Source organism: Teleopsis dalmanni, unplaced genomic scaffold (genome assembly GCF_002237135.1).
Source record: "Teleopsis dalmanni isolate 2A unplaced genomic scaffold, ASM223713v2 unscaffolded_contig_0762, whole genome shotgun sequence".
Lineage (NCBI taxonomy): Eukaryota > Metazoa > Arthropoda > Insecta > Diptera > Diopsidae > Teleopsis > Teleopsis dalmanni.
In genome coordinates, this window is record NW_024032144.1 from 1 (window position 1) to 11,773 (window position 11,773).

An 11,773-nucleotide genomic window follows, 5' to 3' on the forward strand; every position below is an offset into this window, starting at 1 on the left:
TTTTAAAGATATAAATTATTTTGTAACAAAGAAAATTAGTTTTTGAACTTTGGCACTCAATAACTTTTAAGTTAATCGACCAATCTATTAATATGAATACATCAAATGAAAGCTAGAAGTGTCCTCTTTCGATTAAGCTAATTTGCAGAAAAATGGTATCTCTGCTTTTAAAGATATAAATTATTTTGTACCAAAGAAAATTAGTTTTTGAACTTTGGCACTCAATAACTTTTAAGTTAATCGACCAATCTATTAATATTATTACATCAAATGAAAGCTAGAAGTGTCCTCTTTCGATTAAGTTAATTTGCAGAAAAATGGTATCTCTGCTTTTAAAGATATAATTAATTTTGTAATGCAACCTCGTTTTTACAAATATTTGCTTTCCATTTTTAAAGAAAATGTGCTCTATACTATATAAAAACTAAGTATATTTAGAAAACCAAACATATTTTTTACTGTTATCCGTCTTTTATTTCATAGTTTTTAATTAAATAATAATGTTTTAATTAATTAAAATTTGAAATGACATCGTAATAAAAAATCGACGCTAACTATATTTTGACATTAAATTTCCCAAATTTATCATCAATGCAAATTAAACTGTTTTGCATTCACAAGTTAGCGCATAATTTAATTAATTTTATTTAATTTGTTAATCGAACAATATATATAGTATTAGACATTAATTGGCTTAGAAAAATTCTAGTTTTTTGTTCAAATAATATCTTAGATGCAATAATCTTAATAAAAATTCGACGCTAACTATATTTTGATATTTAATATCCCACATATATCATCAACGCAATTTCAACTGTTGTGCATGCCCAAGTTAGTTCACATTTAATTTAATTATATATAATTTGTTAATCGAATAAGATATATAATATTGTATATCAATCGTTTTAGAAAAAATTCTAGTTTCTAATTTTGATAATATCTTTGATGCAGCAAGTTTAATAAAAAATCGACGTTAGCTTTTCTTTTGCAGTACTATGGACTTACCAATAATTCTGCAACTGTACATTATGTTTTTCAGTGCCATTTTAATTTTTCAGCGAATTTAATTTAAGATGGTATGCCATCTATTAACCAACTTTGTACAGATTTTTTGAATAATTAATAAAATTAAATTAATTTCGTTTTTTTTCAAATAATTGTGCTTATTAGAGTATTGTATTGAAAGTTATTTATATATAAACTGTTTTCTGACTTCTGGGATATGCTTTTTATAAGAAAAATGTCGTTTTTAAAGGAAAATTAATTTCTGAACTTTGACACTCAATAACTTTTAAGTTAATCGACCAATCTATAAATATGAAGACATTAAATGAAAGTTTGAAGTGTCCTCTTTCGATTAAGCTAATTTGCAGAAAAATGGTACCTCTGCTTTTAAAGATATAATTAATTTTGTAAAGTAACCTATTTTTACAAAATTTTATTTTCCTTATTTTGAAGAAAATTTTTTCTATATTATGTAAAAAGTGATTATATTTAGAAAAACAAACATATTTTTTATTGTTATAAGCTTTTTAGTTCATAATTTTTGGTCAAGTAACAAAGTTTTAATTAAATAATGTTTAAAAATGATATCTCTATCTTCATCGCAGTACTGCTCCTAAGTTAATCGAACAACCTGTACAAAATTTTGCATTATATGAAAGGTAATTTTATCCTCTTTCGAATGAGCCATAAAAGAAAAAAATGGTACCTCTAGTTTAAAAGTTATTAATAAATTAGTGACCCCATCTTTTGGGGCTGATTTTTATTTTTCATTTTTCATACAAATTACATCATTTACACATAAAAGTTGAATGTAGATAGTAAATTAATTCAATTTTCTACTTAATAATGCCTTTTGCTGCATTAAATTTAATAAAATAATAAATTTTTCCTTAATTAAACTATACTGCATTTTTCATGCGACGAAAAATGTTCCAATTCCATTTCGGACTTATCGTCGACGCTATCTTCACGCACATTATGTAAATCGCTGTTTATGTAACATGAAAAATTCACCACACGAGAACGTTATGGTGTGATGAGAGAAACTGATGAAAATGGAACGAAAATGAAACAATTTTAAAAGGTTGCTTAGGGCCACGTTATGCAGAGTGTCTCGGGCACGGCAAATTACGCTCTTTCGGGCTATGCCGAAAATGCATGTTATGCAGAGTGTCACATCAGTATTGCCCATTTCGTATTTTTACAATGTTTTGATACTTTTTGGTTGTGCCTAAATTTAAAAGGAAATTTAGATATGCTCACTTTCAATTTGCCACCAAAAACAAATAACTAGAAAAAACTCATAGAGGCTATAATAATGTTAATTTATTATTACATTATCTTATATTAACAGTACTTAACAGTACTTACATCTTTCTTTAAAACTGGAAAGTGTAATAATTATATTATTAGCGATTTATAAAAAAAGGTTGTGATGCTTACTGCCATTTTTTCTCCAAAACGTATTAGAATTGTAGTAATTTACTCCTAAAAGGCGCAAATTTTGAAATTTATTACTAAACAACACTGTTTTGCCTTAGTGCCGGGACACAAATACGCCGGCTCTCATGCCGGAGTTTGTACGGCCATATTGTATTTTTTCTCATTCTCAAATTTAAAATTTACATTGAAAACAACAACAATTGTATTCATGCCGTGCCCGAGACACTCTGCATAACATGGCCCTTAGTGTTTGCGGTAAGATATTCAAAATTATTTGAAAATCATGAATAAATCACAAATGAAATTTACTTATCCATATTAATAATAATAATATATTTAATATTATATATATATATATGTGTAAATATATAAATACTTACATTACTCATTATGATTATATTAATAAATATTTTATTTAAAGAAATCACAAATGTCGTCACTATCACTTTGTATAACTTTAAATTCAAAATTCAAAACTTCTCGCAAGCAATTTGACAGGTGACAAAAACTCGAACGAAAAAAGTGAGAAAACAATTCACCACAGTTACATAAACACTTCTAGTGAGTAATTGTCAAAAGTGAGAAAATCGTTCGAGAAAACGAAGTGAGAAAGTTACATAAACATAGCCACAGGTATCAGAACGACTTCACGCGAGTGTGATCTCCTCTAAAATCGACATAAATAATGCCATTTGGACTAAAAAACGCAACTCAAACGTTTCAGCGCCATATGGACTCCATATTCCGGTCTGTACCGTTCGTTTTTTGCTATCTAGATGACATTTTGGTTTTTTTCCAAAGATGCAGCCGAACATGAAAAACACCTAGACATAGTATTGTACAAACTTCAACAAGCGCATTTAAACATTAACATGTCGAAATGCGAGTTTGGTGTTCCATAGTTACAATTCCTTGGTTATCACATCACTTCTGACGGGACAGAGCCTCCAGAAGATCGAATAACAGCAATACGTGAGTATGAAAAACCGAAAACAGTTCATCAAGTTCGTCAATTTCTAGGAGTATTGAATTATTATCGTAAGTGCATTCAACAAGCTGCAGAAATACAAGAACTATTGAACAACCTTCTTAAAGATTCCAAGAAGAATGACAAGACCGAAGTAATGTGGTCAACAGAGCTCAATACAACATTCAATCAATGCAAAACGAGTATCTTATCAGCCACCAAATTAGTACACTTATCAGCAACATATTCGAAGCCAGTAGCATTTTACTCGGCAAAATATAAAGCAGCACAAATAAATTACAGTGCTTATGATAGAGAATTCTTAGCAATCTACCTTTCGATCAAACATTTTCGACACATATTAGAAGCACGACATTTCACAATCCGAACCGATCACAAGCCACTCATTTTTGCATTCAAACAGAAGTTGGAAAAATTATCGCCTCGTCAAGCGCGACACTTAAGCTACATTGCTAAATTTTCAACTGACATAACATATGTATCAGGTTCCAACAACATGGTAGCTGATGCTCTATCACGGGTATGTGCAATAACAATGCCGCAGTCATGTAGTTTAAAACGCATCAGTGAAGCTCAAGTCAATGACGTAGAGTTAGAAGAAGCACTCAAATCAAATGCACCATTGCAGCTAAAGAAATTAAGGCTACAAGCGGATCTGGATACATATTGCGACATCACAACTGATCGCATACGACCATTCATCCCAAAGTCATTGAGAAGAGACGTATTCAACCTAGTACACTCCCTATCACATCCCGGTGCCAGAGTAACGCTTCATCAATTAACTTCAAAGTATGTATGGCCATCAATTCGTAAAGATGTAAAGTCATGGGTTCGTCAATGTCAAAGCTGTTAACGAGCAAAGGTCAACAAACATACCAAACCAGCTCCAATGTTCTTTCCAGAAACAGACCAACGATTTGATCACGTTGACATTGATCTAATCACTCTGCTAGAATGCCAAGGTTATAGATATGCACTAACCATGATCGATAGGTTCAGTAGGTGATCAGAAGTAGCACCGCTCAAAGATATAACAGCAGACACAGTAGCAGCAAGTTTTTTCGCCACTTGGATTTCACGTTTTGGAGCACCTAAGTTAGTAACAACCGATCAAGGCACTCAATTTGAAGCAGATTTGTTTCGAGCTCTAACCAATTTACTGGGAACCGAGCGCATTCGTACGACTCCTTACCATCCGGCAGCTAACGGCATGATAGAGCGATTCATCGTACTTTAAAAACAGCTCTCATGGCCAGACCTGAACAAACTTGGTTACAGTTACTTTCATCAGTTCTACTGGGTTTGAGGTCAGCATTAAATGAAGACATAGGTGCGTCAGCAGCAGAACTAGTTTATGGCACAGTTTTGCGGTAAATTTTTCATCGACAATGTTCCACCATGCAACCAGGGAAAGTTTCTATATCAAATTCGCAAAGGGTTACAGCAAATGAGGCCTACTTCAGCATCGCATCATTTAAAATCACCAATTTTCATTCAGAAAGGTTTACGAGACTGCACCCACGTTTTCCTACCTTCTGATCATATAAGAAAACCACTGGAAACGCCATACACAGGCCCGCACAAAATCATCAAAAGAATAAGTGAACGAGTTTTCAAGATTCAAGTTGGTATCAAACAGTTAAATGTTTCAATAGAAAGGTTAAAACCAGCGTTCATAGCAATAAGTAATGAGCAGTCGTCAGAACCATCGTGTTTGGAAATATTAGTCAATCCGGCCCAAAACAAGGACAGAACCAGCAACAACGTACGCAAAGTAACCTTTGCTGAACAAGATCCTTTGAGGTAAACACTCCAAATTCACAACTGTCAACGTTGGTCAGTGGAACCAAATACCTAAGCACAAATTGCACGACAGTGACGTAAATTTCACACAGCAGCCGCAACGCAACACTAACGCAACGTCTTCTGACGAAATTTTATCAATTACAAACAACATTCAGAACTCGATGAGAATGGCTCAATCAAAGCAGCAACCCCATCAGGTTCCATTACAAGAGTAACAAGTTACGCAAACCAAGATGACCTACAAATAACAGCAGTTTCTGTTATTCATCGAGGGGGGAGTGCTGTGGCGAACACATCTGTGGCGCTCACTTTGCCATCTACCGGCAAAGTAAAACCAAAAATGATCTTTCTTGAATGTGAATAAGCAACCAACTTCAAGTAGACGCTAACAGTAGTAATAAAAATATAGTTCCACGTGAACGGCAGAAAGTCAGTAACAATTGTGTTTTATTATTTTGTATAAATTTATGGCACAATAGCCATATATCTTTGGTAGGTTGGTAATACGTTAACTTATAGACAATTAAGAAATCTCTTTGGAGTCTCAGTTTCTACGGCATGGTCAACAGTGAAAACTGTTACTAAGTTTTTGATTTTCATAGGCCGAGATTACGTATCATGGCCACGAGGAGTCGCTGCATTAGATATAATAAATACATTTGAACGTAAACACAAAATACCAGGCATTATCGGAGCAATCGATTGTACACATATCCCTATAAAAAAACCACAAAGGCATGGGAAAGATTACTTTATTCGCAAGCAACGCTATAGTATCGTTCTCCAAGGTGTAGTGGATTCTAATAAAAAATTTATTGTAGTTACTTATGAAGAACCTGGATCGTTGCATGATTACAGAGTTTTGAGAAGGTCAAAGCTCTATAGAATGGCACACTCAAGATATGAAGAAATATTTCCAAACTCGTCATTTATTATTGGAGATTCTGCTTATCCTTCTACTGGATTGTGTCACCCAAAAAAATTTAATGAAAAACATTCATCTGCCCGTATTGTAGTTGAGAACGCTTTTGGAATACTGAAAAATCGTTTTCGAAGATTATTAAAATTTACGGAGCAAACAGATTTGGCTGCAATAACAGATATAGTTGTAAGCGTTTGTATTTTTACATAATATTTGTATTATAAAGGATGATTTGTTCGAGAATGCTGAATCAAATAGTCATAATGAAAGCAATGACGAACCGCAAATGGATGAACAGGAATTGGATCATGGTATTAATAGAAGAGAAAGACTTTTTAATTATTTGTTAAGAAAACGTGTTATATAATTTTATTAATTAATATATTTATTGCAATTTTTTTAAATAGAAAATGTTGTGGTACATTTATATATGTAGTTTAATTGAATAAGTAACAATATTTTAATGTATAAATATTTTAAGATTGAAATATTACAATAATTTTTAATAATTTTAAGATTGAAATATTATAAATTAACGTGTAAGATTAGTTTTAAGATTGAAATATTATAATGTTATTAAACTAAAATAGAAATACTATACTACTACTACTAGAAACTTACTTGAACTTAAAATATTTTACATAAAAGTAAAATAAATAGTACAAATTTAAATATGAATTAAAGAAATTCTAAACTTAAACATATATATTACATAAAATAAATATAACATATTTTTAATAAAAATATTATATCAACTTAATTCTTATCATTAATAAATTATTTTAACTTATACATAACTTTTTTCTAAAATTCATATAAATATTGAAAAAATACAAGAGTTTTTGTATTTATTGAAGTTATAAAAAAAATGAAATTTACAACGAAAGTATTTTATTCAGAATAATTACACTTTATTTAAGAAATTAAAATTTTAATAAATCGAAAATTGAAAATAAAACGCGTGCTGTTCACTTGGGACTTGAAATGCAAGAGAGAGAATCAAAAAACCCAGTTCAGTCTGGAAGCTAAAAAACTGTATAAAATTAAAGTTGTTGTTTTTTTAAGATTACCGTATGTAATGTGCAAGGTTGACGAAAGTCAACATTGGGTTGCATATTAACAATAAAAATGAGCAGCACGCGTTTTATTTTAACTACTTTAAACAAAAAATGCAATATAAAATATAAACATTCAACACCGGCCGCGTTGAAGCACGATCATGTGTTCAATTTTCTGGCAGCATCGCTAATTTGTGAACTGGACGCCTCAGAATTCCGTTGCTGGTATTGACGTCAACGACCCTGACCTTATTGTCGCGACCTGTAATTACGGCTTCCACCCTTCCGAGCTTCCACTGGTGAGAGGGAAGGTTGTCTTCTTGGACGACGACTAGTCGGCCGACTGCGAGATTCGGCTGCTCGAACACCCACTTGTTCTTGGGCTGCAGCTGTAGGATGTAATCTTTCGACCAGGCCTGCCAAAACCTCCGTTTGAGCTCGCATAACAGACGCCAACGTTTCAAAGTGGTCAATTTGTTGTCGGAGACGCCTTGTGCGGATTCTTGCGGCAGCGTGTGGAGAGTACCTCCTATCAACAGGTGTGCTGGTGTTAGCGCCTCTTTGTCGTTCGGGTCTTGACTCAATGGACTGAGTGGCCGAGAATTTAGCAGGGCTTCTACCTCTACGAGCACTGTTTGCAGTTCTTCGCTGGTAAGAAGCGCACTGTTGGTTGTTCGTTGTATGTGGTGTTTTGCCGACTTTACCGCCGCTTCCCATAATCCTCCGAAATGAGGTGCCCTGGGTGGTATGAAGACAAACTCTATGCCCTTTTGTGCAGCATAGTATGCCAGATCGTCCTTGTGCTCTCGAAACGCCTCTATCAGCTCTCTCAGCTTGCGATCGGCACCTACAAAATTTGTCGCATTGTCGCAATAGATTTTTTCTGGGAGTCCTCGTCTTCCGGCAAACCTTTTAAGACAAAAAATAAAACAGTTAGTTGTCAGATCTGTTACAAGTTCTAAATGTATAGCCTTTGACGTGAAACAAACAAACACTGCGATATACATTTTAACTGGTGGTCGACCACGAATTTTCAAAGTGGTGTATACAGGCCCACAAAAATCGACACCGCTAATTAAAAAGGGTCGTAGTGCCTTTAACCGATCTGCAGGTAAGTTTCCCATTACTTGGGTCAACAGCTTAGGTTTGTATCGAAAACAATTTATGCATGCTCTTACGGTTTTACTGCATGCCTTGCTTGAATTTATGACCCAAATTTTTTCACGAAGCAGCACTTCTAAGGCTTTTGGACCAGCATGACAATTGGTTGTATGGAGAAATCGTAAATAAATCTCGACAAAATGCAATTTTTTAGGTAACAGCAAGGGAAATTTTGAATCATAAGACAGTGGTGCGTTTAGTAGACGACCTCCTACACGAAGCAAATTGCATGTTCGAGAACCATCTTGGACTGTATGAATGAATGGAGTTAGTTTTTGAATGCTGACTGGTAATTTATGCGACTTCTTCATTTTTTCGATTTCTTCCTTGAATTCGTGATTTTGAATAAATTCAACGATTTTCAAGAATGCCCAATTAAGCTCCTTTGATGTCGGAATAAGAGCGTTGGCTCTCTCATTTTTCTTAGTGATAAAACGTAGAATGTACGCGAAAATTCTCAGCAGTCTTGGGTAAGATGATTGGCTACAGATTAGTTTTGAAATGACATTAGTTTCAATTTCAACTGCTAAAAGTCCGACCTTGACCTTTCGTTTCTCTAAACTTTTCTCATCTGTTGATAGTGGAAAATGACTATTTTTTGGCCAGTTAGTGGCATCTTGAAGCAAATATGATGGGCCACGAAACCAAATTGAGTGAATCAACTCATCTACATCACATCCTCTGGAGACTAAGTCTGCAGGATTTAGCTTTGATGGAACGTGTCTCCAAAGAACTTCGCTCGTCCATTCTTGGATCTCTGCAACTCTGTTTGCTACAAATGTTGCTAAAGTAGATGGGTGAGTTTTAATCCAATGAAGTGTAATTTCAGAGTCCGTCCAAAAATAAACATCCCCGATTTCGCAAGTAATCAACGGCTGAATTCGAGACCATAGTTTAGCCAATAAATGAGCGGCACACAGCTCTAATCTGGGTAATGATTTTGTGCTTAAAGGAGCAACCTTAGATTTGGCAGTTAACAATTCAGAATGAATCCCATTCGAATCATGAATTCGGACGTAGATGCAACAGCCGTACGCTCTCATTGACGCATCGGCGAAACCGTGAATATCGCATTTTATATTTGAATGAATATGAACATACCGCGGAATGGAAATAGAGTCCATCTGAGTCAGGTTGCTTTTAAATGCTTGCCAGCTAGAATCGAGATGCATAGGAATTGACTCATCCCAGTCAAGCTTCTGAAGCCAAAGTTCTTGCAATAAAATTTTTGCCTTAGTCACTATTGGGCATACTAGTCCGAGGGGATCGAAGAGTCGAGCTGATACTGATAGTATGTTTCTTTTTGTTGCTCGCAAGTCATGAAACTTTTCGTCTACATGGAACTTAAGCGTATCATTCTGGGGAATCCAGTGTATACCTAGCGCCTTTGTGGAATCAGTATTATTAACATTTAGAAAGAAGTCTGACGAGTCATACGTTTTATGGTTTGAAAACCATTTCGCTAATTTAAGTCCAGCCGCATCAAGAATTTCAGTACATTGGGTACGAATTGTTTCCAGTTCCTTCAGACTGTCAGCACCAGTCAATAGGTCATCGACATAGAAGTCATGTCGGATAACCCTTGCTCCAACTGAATGAGAATTCTTGTACAGGTCACTTAAGTAGTTTAGGCAACGTGTTGCCAAGAAAGGAGCAGGTGAAGTACCATATGTCACTGTGTTCAGTTTATAAACGCTAATCTGATCCGTAGGTTTTTCCCTCCAGAGAATAAGCTGAAAATTGCGATCTGCCTCGTCAACTTCGATTTGACGGTACATTTTTGTAATGTCAGCAGTCATCGCGTATTTGTGCATACGAAAGCGAAGTAGGATTGAATACAATTCTTCTTGTACCGTTGGACCAACCATTAAAATGTCGTTCAACGACACTTGTGAAGATGTTCGGCATGAAGCATCGAACACGACGCGAAGTTTTGTCGAGGTACTCTGAGGTCGCAACACACACTGATGCGGTATATAGTAATGAGGTGTCGAAGAAAAGTTGTCAGTAGTTAATGTCATGTGACCTAAGTCACGATACTCTGCCATAAACTCCATATACAGCTTCTGAAGCATACAGTCTTTCGACAACCTGCGTTCCAGTGAGAGAAAACGATTTTTTGCTGTTTCATATGACTGACCTAGAAGGTTGGGGTTGGACTTGAAAGGAAGCTGCACCTTAAGCCTCCCTGAAGGTAAGCGTAAAATTGTGTTGAGAAACTTGGTCTCACAGTGTTGTTGTTCTATTGTGTATTTTTTGACCGTGAGCTCCTTGGGAATTTCTTCCAATTCCCAGAATTTTTTCACAAGAGAGTTTAAGCAGAAATCACCTGTTGACTCTGCTTCTTGAAGGCGTATTAAATTGCATATCTTAGATACATTACTTGGGACATCTTTATATTTTCCTGATACAATCCATCCAAGTAAAGTTTTTTGGAGAACTGGAAGATTAGTACCTTGTTTTATTTGTCCAATCGACAACAGTTCGAAAAAGCTTTCGGCACCAAGTAGAAGATCTATCTTTTGCGGTTTGTGAAAGTGCGGATCAGCAAGTGAAAGATTAGAAGGAACATTCCAATTACTCATTGACACAAATTTGTCGGGTTGGTAAGTGGAGATTGAAGGCATTACCCAAAAATCAGTAGAAAACTCATAAGAGTTAATACGTGATCTCACAGTGGCATGTAATTTTTGCCGTACTGTGGAGTTTGTTTCACCAATGCCAATTAGGTTTAGAGTTTTCGCTTCTTTTTTTAGTTGCAGTCGTTGTGCAAGTTCCTCGGTTATAAGGTTGACTTGAGAACCGGAATCGAGCAGTGCTCTGGCCAGCTGATACTCTCCAGATTTTCCTTGAATGGTTATGACTGCAGTGGCTAGAATAATTTGATCGTCATTCGATGAGCTATGATTCACAGAGGCACGAGAAATAATAGGTTGTTCTGGATTATAAGATAAACCTGTTTGAGGAGTGTTAGTAGAATATTGGTGTAAAAGAGTATGGTGCGACCGATTACACACTCTGCAGCGTGACGCCTTGCATCTAGATACCGTGTGCCCTTTCTTGAGACAATTTATACATGCCGAAGATGATTTAATGAAATTGAACCGTTCAGTAACTGAGAGGGCAGCAAAGGCGGAGCATGAATTTATTACATGTTCCTTCGCATTACAGAACAAACATCTACTTTCCTCTTGCGAACTATTTTTCTTGCACATAAGTGACGATTTTACATTCTTACCTTGCCAGTTGTCTTGTTTTGGCCTGTTCGATCGAGACCTTGATTTAGAAGCTTCGTCAGCAGAAATGTGTTGGTATCGCTTATTTAATGCAGTCTCGCAATCAGACCAGAGCGGCAGCTTATTGTAATCTAATTGCTCCTCCCATTTA

The 11,773-nt window shown here is 35.2% G+C and overlaps 1 protein-coding gene across 1 annotated transcript; it reads right to left on the bottom strand.

Annotated features, from left to right (window-relative positions):
• Nucleotides 1-7,474: 7,474 nt before the first annotated feature.
• Nucleotides 7,475-11,342, bottom strand: LOC119663683 (the record flags this gene model as incomplete). The annotated part of the gene is made up of 2 exons (XM_038073291.1): nucleotides 7,475-8,072; nucleotides 8,135-11,342. Coding segments are annotated over 2 exons (3,806 nt in total), but the record flags the coding sequence as incomplete, so codon positions are not given.
• Between the last annotated feature and the right edge of the window lie 431 nt (nucleotides 11,343-11,773).